We start from the raw sequence: 14865 nt of genomic DNA on the forward strand, positions 1-14865 counted from the left end.
TGTCAGCCCACAGGAGACCAACATCTCCATTTACTAAGTCATCGCCTATATGAGGCGCCAAAATTAGATTTTGAGATTCAACTTTATTGTCATTTTGCAGAGTACACATATAGACACGACACAATGCAGTTAGCATCTAACCACACGTGAAAGGCAGTACTGTGGTTCTGTAAAAATAACCAAAAACGAGTATGAATATGATAACATTATATAGCGGTATATACGGATATCAACATCATATAAATATAGTTATATGTACGTATCAACAGTGAGTGTGTGTGTGTATGCATATATAGAGTATGTATAGTATAAGTGGCAGAAGATTTACATACTGTTATGTCTCGTCAAATATGTTAATGTTAATCATGTTTAGTGTTTCACATGTTGTCATGACTTCATGTTCGTCCTTTGTGCCTCTCTATGTCCAGTCTTGTCGTGCACTTCCTGTTTTATTTTGTAGTCATCTTTCCCCTCTGGTTTCAGATCCTGACTTCCTCCCTTTGTGTGATTTTCCCTCCACTGAGATGGCTAACCCCGCCCCTCACTGGTTTCACCTGTGTTCCCCTACCTCATGTGTATGAATAGTCCTCGTCTCGCGTGTCTTGTGTCAGTTCGTTTTTGTCTGTCTTGTTTCTCAGTCCTGTCGTCCATCAAGTATAAGTTGAGTTTTTTTGAGTATAAGTTTTTGATCCTCCTTGAGAGCGTCTATTGTTTGTGAAATAAATTCCTTTTGTTTTACCCTAGTTTGGAGTCGAGCATTTGAGTCCTGTGCAGTGCAGCAGAATATACCACAGCTGTGGTGATGAAGTGTTCTTGAACAACGAAACAAAGCCTCTGTTAAGACACATCGGGACACAGGCTGAAAGTCAAAATGGAGATTTGCATTTTAACCTAATAATATTCAAAGGGATAATTCACTTTTTGAAGGGTGGTTGTATAAGGTACTGACGCTTTGAAACAGGTGTAGATTTGATTGGTGAGTTGATTAGGTGGCTAAGTGAGTGGCTCAAATCTGTTTTCCCTTCTGCTCCTGCTGGCAGACATTTTATCAGCGACAACAAATGTGAGTGTTGATAATGTGTCAACACAACCACAACACCAAACTTGAACCATTTCTTTAATCTTGCTTAGAATTGAGGTCAACACTACTTTGTTGTTAATTGATCTGGCTAGTGGCTAGCACTGTTGCCTCACAGCAAAAAGACCCACGGAATTGCAACCCAGTTCAATCAAGAATATGAAGTTTGCATGTTCTCCCCATTAGCGTGTGGGTTTTCTCCAGCTTCTCTAGTTTCCTCCAGAGTATGAAAGTTTGTTTGTGTTTGTGTGTGGGCACTGCGATAGAGTGGTCGACCTGTTCACCAAGCATTTTGCCCTGTGTCAGCGAGCTGGATTGGCTAAAACGACCCCCATGACTCTCACATAAAGCGGTTGGCAATGAATGAATGAATTATCTTATCATACTGACTCTGTAAATTCATATTAGTAGATTCTGTTTTTAGAAGGTATTCCGCAAAAAAATATAAAGAATAGGCAAAATCATCCACATTTACCATCTTGGTTTAAAATGTTCTCAAAATCCAAACCCTCATGCAGTTAGTTTGCATGAATATTAGACTTACATCTAGCGTAAATTTCGGCCTATAAGCCGCTACTTTTTTTCCACGCTTTGAACCCTGCGGCCTATACAACGGTGCGGCTAATTTATAGACTTTTACTAGCTAACAGCCACCGGGGGGCACTCTCTAGCAGTAAACGCAAAAGTGAGACAGACACTGGGAAAGATTATGCGCTGAAGATGAAGACTTCAGTGGCTTTAGTGCGCAAGAAGAAGATGAAGATGAAGATAGCGACCAACGACTTTTCTGGTAGGCTAAAATGTTTTCTTTTCTAACCAGGCGTGTTACTGTCGTGTTGGTGGAGTGTTTATTTTCTAACCAGGCATGTTGATGCCGTGTCGGTGCTGTTTCCAAACATGCTGAGCATGTTCACCCTGTGTTTAAATTACGTTGTTTTAATAAAAACGTGTAATGCCGTGTAGCGTCTTTCTATGTAAATATCTCATGTTACAACCATACGCGGCGTTACAGGTGGGCCCACTTTTGTCCGTGGCCCATTCAGTGCTAGTCACGCGCACTCACTCACCATTCATAAAGTTGATGCATTCATTAACAAACTCCTTTGATAAGAGATTGAATCCTGGCGCCGCTACTGGTTACAACATGAAAACCTGCGGCTTATATTCAAGTGCGGCCTATATATGTACAACATTTATTTTCTTTTCAAATTTAGCTGGTGCGGCTTGTAGTCAGGTGTGCTCAATGGGCCGAAATTTACGGTAATTACTTGAAACGTTTAAATTCTTAGTCAAGTTAGAGTGCCAAGTGTTAGTAGATCAAAAATACTCAGGAACAGGTTTCAAATTTCCCAATTGAAATCAAGACGCATGGCTTCAGATTCTGCTGTAATGTGTTCCATGTTAAGATAAGATAAGATGAGATCAGGCAGTCCTTTATTTGTCCGGCAGTGGGGAAATGTACATATTTATATTATTACAGCAGCTAAGATAGTAAAGATAAAGATAATAAGTAATAAACATGCTTCACCAAAAAAAGTACAATATATAAAGATATTAACACTAAGACTATAAAAAAGTTAAAATAGAATGTTGAGGGGGTGAAGTTCTGGTAGAGTTCTGTTACTGAGGCAATTCTACAGTTAAAGGGCTGGGAGTGTTGGCTATGGCTGCACTGCTGACATGTGCATACAGTATGTAAAATGGTAAATGGTTTGTATTTAATATTGCTTTTCTAGTTTCGATGACCACTCAAAGCTGCTTTACTCTACAGTTTTGCCATTCACCCACACCCATACACTCACACTCTCATACAGCGCATCTACGTGCGTGCAGCACATTTTCTATCACTCGTCATGGGTATGAAACTTGGCAGCAGGCCAAAGAGTGATTTGTAAATGAAGCGTGAAAGCCTGCATGTGTGTAATGATGACTAGTTGACCAGATAAGTCAAAGTGCAATGCAGAGTGAAGAGTTGACAGCCGTGTTATCAATCTCTAAAGTGCTCTGTGATCGACAGCATGTAACACAAGTAGAGTGCTGGCAAAAGGAACTGATAAAAACTATGTCTTCAGCCTTAAAAGTTAACCAAACCTTCTCTTCTGAGACAACGTCTGACCAATGTATGATGTATTCTCGAGTCGTTTAGGGGTTTAGTTACACTTAAACAAGTTTTTTTTTTCTGGTATTGAATGAAATACAAGGTTTGTACTTAAAGAAAAACTCAATTTCTACAAAAGATCTTCAATACAGTATTCAAAAGACAGATTTTCATGAGTCAAAGTGCCTTGGTATTTGTAAGAAGCCACAGAAGAGTACAGATCTAATAGAAAGAAGAACAGCTGGTACCTTCTTCTTGAAAAAACATGGCTTTTGTTCTATTAGCATTTAGCACTAGTCTGAAATGGAATAAAATGTGATTAAACAGTGTCAGATGTTCAAGGACCACGGCAACAGCGTTTGCACGACAGCTAACAATTGTATCATCAGCATAAAGACACATTTTTTGACCCCTCTAAACAGATTCAAAAGAGGATGGGTTCTGAAACTGAGCCTTGTGGCACACCCTTGGTGACGTTAGGATAACTGGACAAAAGACCACAGAGATGCACACACTGCATCGATAAACCAAAGATGATCACCTCATGGAGACACAACAGGAAGGTCAGAGGGTCAGCAAACATTTAGGATTCACCATTTCCACCATTGCCACACCTTTAGCCAAACCACTGGTGCACTTTCAAATGGTTAAATTGTGCCAAACAAATATATCACATGCATTTTGAGTCAGGCAGGGCAAAAAAACACAACATTATAAATGACCACGAGACAACTTCAGACCAAAACAACAGGCCTCACCTTGAAACACACACACACAAACACACGTATGAAGTGCTGTATCATATAATGCAGACAGATCAGTAATAAAATGAGACAAATCAGATTACGTGACCTGCTGTGTTACTGTAATATCATCACTCCATTTACGAGGCTGAAGCCATTACGCATGTGATAGTCAATTATTTATGTATACTGACGACTGTACTGTAAATCTTTCATTAACGGTAATTGTTGATCTGTCTTCCTGGAGTGATGCTGACAGAGGGAAATGCAGGGGGCAGATGGGAATGGAAAATGGATTGCACCTTAAAGGACATCAGAGACAGACTTGGCTGCAAAGGAGTCATCGCCTGCCATTTGAGGATGAAGCCAGTGTCCCGAGGAAAACGTTTAACCTGTGGCTGAGGTGAAGAATTATATGCAGTTGATTGGAGCAGCACCTCTGCTCGAGGATGCAGCACGGATATCCCACAGCACTCTAGCATGTAATCACACAGAGAAGAGGCGGATCTCTGCAGAGCTGCTCAGCAGCAGCAGCGCTCGCAGCTTCTGTGTGCTTGTGTTACAAATAACCCCAGGGCACTGCCATCATTCTTTGTGATTGTATTACAGGTGTTCCTGAATATGGAAAGCTGTCTGAGCAGTTGTGTGAACGTTCTCAATTAGACGGTTCACTTGTCAGTGGAGGAAGATGTAACAATTGGACAGCAACATTTCCAAATGATGTAGCGCCGGCTTCAGATGTCTGGTCGTGACTCTGAATTTTTGCTTTCATAATTTACATCTCAAGCCCAAGCGGGAACAGAGATTACTTGGACTCTATACTCGCGCGTGAGTTATGCTCTCTCTGACAGGTAACCTGAACTCCATGTGTATAACAAGTGTCTGGATTTGAATTTTCCTGAGCAGCAAAACATAAATGAAGGATCACAACAAGTCAACGGCTTCATAAAACAATATTTTCAGTCAGAGAGAGTCGTCATGGCTGCATCCTCCAAGTGTGTATTCGTCGTCCGGATGTAGTCAAAATGCATCATGGGCCGTCCCAATTGTCACATGAATCATCGGCTCCTTGAAATGTGTCTGTCCCCACCATATCCCAGAGTTCTTTGCGCACCAGCAGCAGAACAATAAGGGTGGCAGTAATGTTCCTTTCAGCTGTTTTGCCAACCCCCATAAAAACCCGGAGAAGAGAAACATGAAGCTTTTTTTTCCCCTTGTCACAAAACGCAACACAAATACATGCTTTTTGGGAGTTACTCATTTCAACCCATTCTTCATATTATTTAAAATTTAAATTTGAGGATTCAAATGCAGACGCAGCTTAACCAGGTTTATTTGACCTATTGATCCAAATCAGAAAACTGTGTGGCGATAAGTTTTGCTTATGGAATAAAGGGATTTAAGGGAAATTATTTTGCTTGTCGATGTTTGTCTCTCAGCTGGAGATACATTTCACACGAGTGTCTGCATTGATGAATCCATTCATTCCAGTATTACATAAAATCAGTAGCGTACTGTGGGGTTTCAGTCAGGGCCTTCAGTAAAAAAACCAAAACAGCAGGTCCACGGAGCTATGATGCGTTTAATGACATCCAGGAAAATCCAGCTCAGCTTCACAAAAAATAACCATATTCTTTCTGGAAATATAATCATAACATACTGAAAAAGTAATTAAACTCAGACACGTTCAGACACACATTAATTTGATTATTTAAAACAATAAAATAGTAATAATAATAATAAAAATACTTTTTTGATATTGTCAGGGCCAGCAGAGAAGGCCCTGCTGGCCCTGACCGCCCACCACTGCATAAAATAATGTCCATCAAAAATATTTTTTTTTTAAATGAATAAAACTGGTACAACACAAAACTAAAATTGAAAAAAAAAAAAAAACACAAAAATTAAACACATTTGAAATATTTTCATTGTATATCACATAGGTTTAACTATATCTGACTTTTCAGATGTTTTGGCTGATAAGGGGTTAAATCCCAAGTCAGGCTTCGAGGGGCGAGAACGAGTTGGGACTTCAAACAGTGGAGGGCGGCATTTAACCTCTTGCTGCACAACCTGCCGGAATTTATTAGGAGAAGAAGGAGAATTTGTAAGTGGTGTGGGCTAGACCGCCTCGTTTCTCACAGCGTCTGACTCCCGTCTCCCTCAAGTGTGCAGCCGCAATGGATCCACATACAACGCTTGATGCTGCCCCCATTCAAAGTGAACAAGGCAGCCATTTCAGTTGTTGGCAGATAAAACCACATTAAAAAAATATGTGAACTACTTACGATGTACCAAACTCTAAAGTTGCAAACAAACACACCACACAGCCGTGCTGCGGTTTCCTATTTTTATCGTATCCTTTATGATAGAGGTCTGCTGAGTACGGAGGTGTTTAAAAAAAAACATGGGCAGTTGAGTTTAATGTGGAATTAAATAATAATATATGGGAGGAATGTCTACGGAGTAATCATAAATGTTCAGTTAATACCAGACACATCCTTACACAGTTTAAAATGCTCCATCATTCACAGGAGAAGCTATACAGATTCTACCCCGAATGTCTCACACGTTTGTAATCGATGTAAATCCATGATCAGTAACCTTGCACATTCTTTCTGGTCATGGAGTGAACTCCATTCTTTTCGGAAATGCATTTACTCTGAAGCCTTTGGGAAGAGTTAAGTACCCAACCCTCTTGTAGCAATTTTACGTTTCTGGAAAATTGACTCTGCGCCTTCATATGACTCGCAGTTAAGAGAAATGTCAAATCTCGAGAGATTGGGACTTTATAACGAAGACAGAGGAGATTTATTTGGCAAGATATGGGACCCTGAGCTATCTCGAGGGGCAGGACTCCCGAACTGTGGCTGCTATAAACTGTATGTGATTCCTCACTGTGCAAATGTATATACACAAGTTTATGTGTACTTATTTTTTATTCATGAATTCATTTTTGTAACTTTTCCTATTATGTCTGCCTTATTATTTACCATGACCGTGCACTGCTCGTAGAGATGCTATGTTCTGTGTCATGTGTCTGTTTTGTTTTTTTTGACTTCTCTCTCTCTGGAAGTTGCCACAGTGGATTATCTACATATTTGATTTGGGAGAGATTTTTAAACTGGATGCCCTTCCTGCTTCCTGATCCATTGGGCTTGGGGCTGGCACAAATAGTGCACTGGTTGTGGCTGTGGTCAATTTAGAATGTCTAATTAACAATGAGCAATGGGGATTGGGTTCCTAGCTCAGGGGTAGCCCAGCCCTTGACCTGGTGGGACTTGAACCAACAATCCTTCGGTCACAAGCTAACTCCTCCTCATGTTATCTTTCCACTATGGGCTGCTCCCCAAAAAAAGCAATATTTCTAATAAAATAGAATTGAACTATCCCTTTAATATAACACATACATTTACTGCATATTCAAAAAGAAGGGAATAGGAAAAGCTCTTTTCATGGGCTGTTTATAGTGCAGCGAGTGTTTCAGCACTGACTGATAAGCAGCCTGTCTCCACCGGACCAGACATCCATACCATAAATAGCTGGTCATTAAACAGTAGATATCCTTTCCACCCTCTTGCCGCAGGAACATCAAATTTATTCTGCTGCTTTGATCTCATTTTAGACTGAGTCCTGAAATAGCAGGAGGTTGAGAGTGGTGTCAGCAGAAAAGCAGCCGGCAGTCAGCCCATCTCGTGGTGTGGTACATCCACTGAATAGCAACATCAACACTAAACCGCGAACAGTTGATCACGCAGCCGGCATCAGAGACAACATCAGCTGGTGTTTTTTAGATTGGATTGTTCCCAGCACCGGGGCCCAAGAGACCCACTAGCTATATGGAGAGGAAATGAAAAGAGCCAGGCTTGGACATGTTTGAAGAGGAGAACTTTATTTACAACACACAAGGCACTGGCTGTGAACCAGCAGCCAAGCTCTCAGTCTACGTATATACGCCATTTATCAAGGAGGCAACTAGTTTGCTTTCTTCTTCCTCTCTGCCTGTGTCTGCCATGGGGAAACCAAGTGAACTCCACTTAAGCCCATCAAAGAAACCTCCCCTGAAGTTAATCTCCTAACCCGTCGACTGACTGTGACCACGATGACTTTTTAACTAACGTGATTATTATAACAGAGCAGCTGATCCAACCTGTGATGACCCTCTTATTAACACGGGTCCACAATCCTGCCGGGCCCATGAAATAATTCATTATTGTACTACTGTAAAGGTTAACCTCGGGTTTATTACTGGCTGTCCTCATTACTGGGATACTCCGGTGTGGATTAAAGTGGGGGAATCAAAGCTCTGCTCATTAACTAGTCCTGTACGCTCCAGTATCTCTGCTCACCTCTACCTGTCATCTTATAATTCCTGGCCACAGAACAATACAACATGAAGCATGTCTCTGTTTCACCTCGTCAAATCAACCTTTTTTCCCCCCACCTCCTCCCCAAAAGTACTTGCTAAATGTTATGCATTGTTCACGCTGTGCTCAAATCTCACGTCGTCCTCTGCTGAACCCCTCTACTCCATCCTACTAATCACCTCCCCACATGGCCTACCTGTGTCTTGCCACCGCCTCATTTTTCTCGCTCTCTCATAATGCCTGCCTCTGCGCTTTTTCTCTGGGTGTCTCATTAAAGGCGTTCTATCTAATGAGATTACGCCGTGGGGATTAATGGTGTGGCTAATTGATAGACACACAGCCGGAGAGGATTAAAACCCTTTAAGTCCCCAGCGGGTTTTTTGGCACTTTGGTTGACTAATTGAAATCACAGGATTGGACACAAATATACTCTCTGACCCCCACGCACTGCTGCGATGCTCCTTGGTCTGAGATGGAGTAAAACGATGAATAGTGGTTTTAGTCATATCCAATGATTAGCTGTAAATGCAAATGGAAGTCTGTTCTGCTTCACGATTTCTTAACACTTAAAAATACATTATTCCACTGTGAAAAGCAAAAAGCCTGAGTCATTATCTGACCAAATAAGAATAATCATTCTGAATTGATCCATTGATCCAGGACCATTCTAAATGTTTGTTTTTTTACTTTTACTTTTTTCACTTTGCAAACAGCAAGGATTCATGTTCAGTGAGGTTTAGTTGTGGAGAGAAAATAAATACACAGTTAAGTGAGCTCTGGGCTTTAGTGGAGTCTAAAGTTTATGTCGGTAGCATGAAGATAAAATTGTCTTCTTGCTGTTATGACTGGGCCTTGGGGAAAACCTGATTGCAAAGTGAACGAGGAGACTCCCTCTTCCCACCTGGCAAGGAACAACCAGCAACACATTAAACACATAGTGTAGTGTACGACAACAAACATGTCTACAAACAGTCAGACTGTGAGTGGTTCAAGGGAAGTCCATTGCAGTTGGCATCATTAGGCCCCTTACACTGAAACCTCCTATGCTGGACCAATCAGCTCCCACACACCTGTCATTCAATCAAGCATGCACATTGGCAAACCCACCATACTTTTATCTCTTGCCTTTGCAGCAAGAAGACCGGTGTTCGCGACCCAGTCGGAACAAGGGCCTTTCTACATTCAGTTTGCATGTTCTCTGTGTGTGTGGGGGGGAGTGAGAATGGCTTTGGCACATTTCTCCACTTACAGCTTTATAAAAATGACACAAAACTCTACAAAGGGTGGGACTTGGCTGCATTCCATTTACATCGTAAATTAGAAGTCGGAACTGGGAATCACGTCACCCCTGAGTCCACTGTGTTCCACGAAATGCAAACGTTACTCAGGCTAGCCATTGTTAGCAATGTAACAATGCTATAGGCTACGTGGTATTTTTGTCTAGAGTTCAAAATTAAACAAGACGGAAAACAACGCTCTACATGGTATATTGCGCACACACACATCGTAGCATCATGTCTGCGGTTAATAATCAAACAGTTAAACACTATTGGTGCTTTCCCATTGTACAGTTCTAGCACTACTCAGCTCCACTCAGGTATCAGGCACGTCGTTATCCATTACCAGTACCTCCTTAACTTGGGTGGTATTGTCATAGCACGTCTGCATGAAACTGCCATGGCGTTCCTTTATAGGCGACCCACAAATAGCAAGCAAAGCAGCTCTTTCAGTGTACTGAATCATTAAAATCAGATCATTAAAAGGATTAGGACTGACCCGCATGACCGTAGCACATGAACGGGTTGTGATTTGGGCTCACAATATGTGGCTTTTGGGAGTGCTGTCGCTAAATACACCAGACTGCTCTGTTAAATATTGAGATTTTATACATTTTCTTGCTATTTTCTTTAGATTAACGCATGTTTTTGAGATTAACGCATCACATCACATAACATAGGTCAGTTCCAATGAACAATCAATCATGTACTTCCATTTTACAGCATAAAAAAAATCATTAAAGTTCTGAAACCAGATATTTGTTTTTCTTAACCTTTTAAATCTATCTATGCATCTTAGTTAAGATGAACTTTTCTCATGTCCACATCGAACATGTACTGTATTTGGGCAATTAAGGGAACTAAATCATCATCATCTTACAATATGATAACCAAGAGAGTAAATACTATTAATACTAACTATTAAATTACTATTAAATGGCTTTTAGTCAACAAAACAAAGTACAAAGGCACATTTGGCAGTGTGAATGCTACCAACATTTCCTAAAAAAATGAAAACAAATTCACATTTAAATGCTAGCGATTAGCATGTGGCTAGCGTGATTAGCCCGCGGCTAACGCGATTAGCGATCTTTTATAAACATTTCCAACAACAAAACAATCTGAATATGTGTCTATGTGATATCAAGCACTAAGTATTAAGGTCACAACTCCGATTGGTTTAAAAAGAACAGTATTTCATAGCAAAATGGAGCACAGTTAACATGACACTTGGGTTAGCATTAGCATCCTTACCAGAGCTATTTTGAGTTGCTCGCAAATTTGTGCAACTCGCCTCTCTCTCACACACAGCTTCCAACCTAATGGACAGACAATATTTCAATAGTTGGTACGAGGTTTTATGAATTTCTATCCTTCAGAGGACATTTCCATACCAGTTCTTGATGCTCTCGGGCAACGTCTCCACTGGAAGAAAGGAAAAGGTGAGTGCTTCTAGAAAGTTCCCAGGGGTGTATACGCCAGCCTCTGGCAGAGTAGAGGATTACACTCCAGTAAACCTGTGAGGGTTACATGTACAACTGATTTACTGTGAAACAAATAAGACAAAAGTGCTATTGATGTTAAAGTAGCAGTGTTTGTACCATCTTGTAATCCCATGTTGGGATTAGTGAGATTACCCAATAACCTCAGAAATTCCAACTACAAATGGAGCACACCATTAGAGATGGATGAATTAAAACACAATTATTCTTAGTCTGTGAGATAAATCCTCCACACTGGACCTTTGTATGAGTTTGAGCGGGATTTGAAGTGGTCATGATGCACAAAGGGAAGATTCAGGAAAAGATGGCGCATTTTCAAAACATGTCTTGTTTATTTTCTAAAGCACACATCCAGTATCTAGATGAATGGGTAAAAGAATTCCAATACACTGAATAATAGAACAACTATCAGCAGGCATGGCTAATGAACCTTCCACTGTCCTGAGGCCAGAGGACAACAAGAGCAACACGTCAGTCAGGGATGACAGGGAGTGAGAGGGAAGGCCGTGTTTTTCTTTACATACGTATGTATAAAAGGAATGTAACAAAGCGTTCCTAAATTTTAAAAAAAGAAGCAAAACTCAAATGATAATGTATACACAGGCATCTTAAAAAAAAATGGAATGAAGTTTAAACGGAGGACAAAAATAAAAAACATCCACGTGTCAATAATGAACAGGCCAAAATAATCCCCTCAGCCCAATTAAGAGCTAGAGAAAAAGAGCAGCAACTTTTATGTCATCAATACTTCGAAAATAGGTATCTTACAGTATTTTTTATTTTCTCAGTGTCTTTATACAGAGTATATTCATATAGTTTCCGCTGACTATTTTCACATTCTCACCACATAGTAACAAGTGCTTTGAGTAAAACATTTTTGAAGAAAAAAAAAAAAGTCATGCACCTTTTGAATAGTTTTGTTGGCTTATAAAAAAAAAATGGGAATGTTCAAGGCGACAAAAACAAACGAAAAAAAAAAAAAACGTTATTCAATGTCTTTGTACCAAGTCATTTCCAGTTGCACTTCCTTACACCGTCTGACTGAGCAGATCATGCCTACGTAAGCTTTACACTGTGGCGAAAGCAACACAAAACTGAACAGGGCAGGCAAGCATCTCAACATAAAGGCTCCTAAACTCGAGTCCACAGAGGAAAAGGCAGGCATTCTCCGCTAAATTAGAAAAAACCCCATGAGTATAAAAATGGTCTCGCGCAATGTCAGCGTGTCACTGTAGTTGTGGCCGTCGTGTCGACAGGTGATGCTTTGTGAAAGTCTAATTGAGTAGGTCCTTGGAGACGATTGTTGCCCCCCAAAAAAACAACTGTCATTGGCTTCTTTTAGGCCATATTTCACTGGGTTATGATATCTGATATCCAATCTTTTGCCCTGGTTTTGTCCTTGCCTCCTGGGACTGGCTGCTGGGGTTGTTCGTCTGCTCCGCTGTGGAGGGGAGAGGGGTTGAGTAACAGGCAGGGCTGGTCTGAGGCTGATGAGAGAGAACGAGCCTCCACTGTACTGCACAACTGGCAACCGATCCTGAGATTGCAGGAGTCTGATACAAAAACACACCACAAAAGGCACTTTATAAAACGACAGTGCTTCTGTTCTAAGGAAATTCAAGTTGACAGAGTGAACAAGAGAGAGTCAAGAGAGCATCTTCCCAAAAAACATTCTCTTCAGTGTAAGACTAAAGTAGGAGATGATTTTGTTTTAACAATCGATCAAAGCACAAATTCACTACTTGTGTCTCTCACGAGCGCCTTGATTTGTCCCCCAGAGAGCTGCGGGTCCAACGAGCTGAGAGAACAAAAAGGGAAAAAAAAAAGAAAACAAAAAAGAAACAAAAAAAAACATCACACTACAAACTTGCCACTAAAAAGTATAGAGCCAGAATACAGTTGCGTTGCAGCGGAATTTGTGTTTTTTCAGGCTTGGTTGTTGTGAGGAAACTGACTCAGCCCATGTCAGGGTCCTTTCCGCACACGTCTACCAATAGAGCCTGTGTCTTATCATCTTGGCCCCTGCCCGTGGTTTTACAAGGAGCATCCATCCACCTGACCCCGCCTCTCCCGACCCCCGAGCCCCGCCCAGCCCCCCAGCTCCGTTCTCAGTCATCGTCCCCTCCTCCGTAGAGGTCGGCCAACTTCTTGAAGCGAGGGCCCCAGTCGTTGAGGAAGTCGTAGTCCTGGTCCCCCGAGCTGGTGGAGTTGAGCGAGCTGACGGAGCCGGCGGTTGAGCCGCTGCCCTCGTAGTCAAACACCAGCAGGGAGTCGTAGGGAGGAGCCGTGGGATCGTTGTCTGCTGCCCTCAGACCCTGAGGACACAAAGACGAGACAGTAAATAGACTATTTCTTCCCAAGCGCGGAGGCTACATCCACACTACGTGGTTTTCAATAGAAATCAACTAACAAAATCATGAGCAAAGATTTATGTTATTAGACAAATTCTATTTCTGTTATTAGACAAATTGTAAGGGAAGCTTTTATTTATAGCTGATTGCTGAGTTGTGAGCTTTCCCTTGAAAACTGAGGGCGTTTTCGATCTTTTTTGGGAAGTTAATGGCAGGCAAATTATGCAAACCAGAAAATATTCACATTTAAGAAGCTGAAAAATCTCAAAACTTGATTGAGTCATTAATTAATTAATGAATAATCGATTACATCGTCCATTTTTAGATGCAGTCTATTGGTTGGACCTTTACGCTGCTTCCAGAGGTGGGTGTGGGAGAACGGGAATTTAGGCCAATCATTGTGGTTCACCAATAATATAATGGCTGTGATGATTTTTCACTTACGGACAGGATCGGGGTGCCAGACTGTAAAAACTGCAATAAAGTGTTTTAATCTGGCTCACCAACCTATTATAGTTTTACTGTCCCATCACGGTCTGGATGCTGCTTCAGAGCCAGACATTGAGCTGTAAAACAAAGGCCAAATAAAGTATTTCAGGCAGTGGCCCTCCTGACAGGAATACTATTCTGGAGAAACAAGTAAAACGCCTGCACGTCTCACTTCAGATCTTTGAAGCAAAAATCAATTCTGGTGTGTGACGTTCCAAAAAAAAAAGCCAGCCAGTCAGCCATCAGCACTCATAAACTCAACTCAGCGATGTCACATTGACGCTCTGCGAGCATCAGCACAGCACATAAACACAGACATTTACTGAGACGTGTCATTTTCCTCCACTCTGCCACTTACATCATTAATGAAGTCTCCTATGTCTCCTGGGTGAGGCAGACTGGGTCTGACAGGATACTGCGACTCCGTGATCACGGGCCTCTCGTCCACCCTGCGCACTCCTGCCGGCTTATTGATAATGTGGTCCAGAGACTCGGGCTGCTGCAGCTGACTCAGGTCGTAGTCCTGGATGACGGTCATGAGCAGAAAGCAGAGTCAGTTTGATGATAAGTTCATCAGCATCATAATTCTATTTAATATCAAAGTATTTACAGTTTCAAACCCATTTTTTCCTGCATTGCACCACATGTGTTTAGTGAAACTAAACCCTTAAACCGCTTTTTCAGATGAAAACTAGTGTATATTGATATCTTGTGATGCTATTTGTTTGATTCAGATGCAAATCTTCACATTTTAGGTATTGGTAAAGTATTGAAATAAAACATGTTGTGAAACCTCTCCGTGTCAGGGAGATACGTAGGCGTACAACAACACAATGGACCTGCTTGGTTTGCGGCTGTTTGTCTCAACAAGACGTCAAGCTTTTTATGAGAATAGACAGCGGGTGTTGAAGAAACACCGGTCGCGAGGGAGAGACACTTTTCTGTCACACGATCAGCTGA

The 14865-nt window shown here is 41.4% G+C and overlaps 1 protein-coding gene and 1 long non-coding RNA gene across 3 annotated transcripts in view; both read right to left on the minus strand.

The window, feature by feature from the left end:
- Positions 1-11041, minus strand: part of LOC131461032 (uncharacterized) — a 19711-nt gene extending 8670 nt beyond the window's left edge. Inside the window, exons 1-2 of the long non-coding RNA XR_009240434.1 lie at positions 10958-11041; positions 10818-10882 (exon numbers count right to left, since the gene is read on the minus strand). This is a non-coding gene — a long non-coding RNA (uncharacterized LOC131461032). The remainder of the gene's footprint in view (positions 1-10817; positions 10883-10957) is intronic.
- A 336-nt stretch (positions 11042-11377) lies between these two features.
- Positions 11378-14865, minus strand: part of cdh4 (cadherin 4, type 1, R-cadherin (retinal)) — a 246755-nt gene continuing 243267 nt past the window's right edge. For both annotated transcript variants that reach the window (XM_058632772.1, XM_058632770.1), the window contains exons 16-17: positions 14264-14428; positions 11378-13380 (exon numbers count right to left, since the gene is read on the minus strand). In XM_058632772.1, coding sequence (XP_058488755.1) covers positions 13174-13380; positions 14264-14428 — 372 coding nt within the window. In that variant the 3' untranslated portion in view covers positions 11378-13173. The remainder of the gene's footprint in view (positions 13381-14263; positions 14429-14865) is intronic.

Source organism: Solea solea, chromosome 6 (genome assembly GCF_958295425.1).
Source record: "Solea solea chromosome 6, fSolSol10.1, whole genome shotgun sequence".
Lineage (NCBI taxonomy): Eukaryota > Metazoa > Chordata > Actinopteri > Pleuronectiformes > Soleidae > Solea > Solea solea.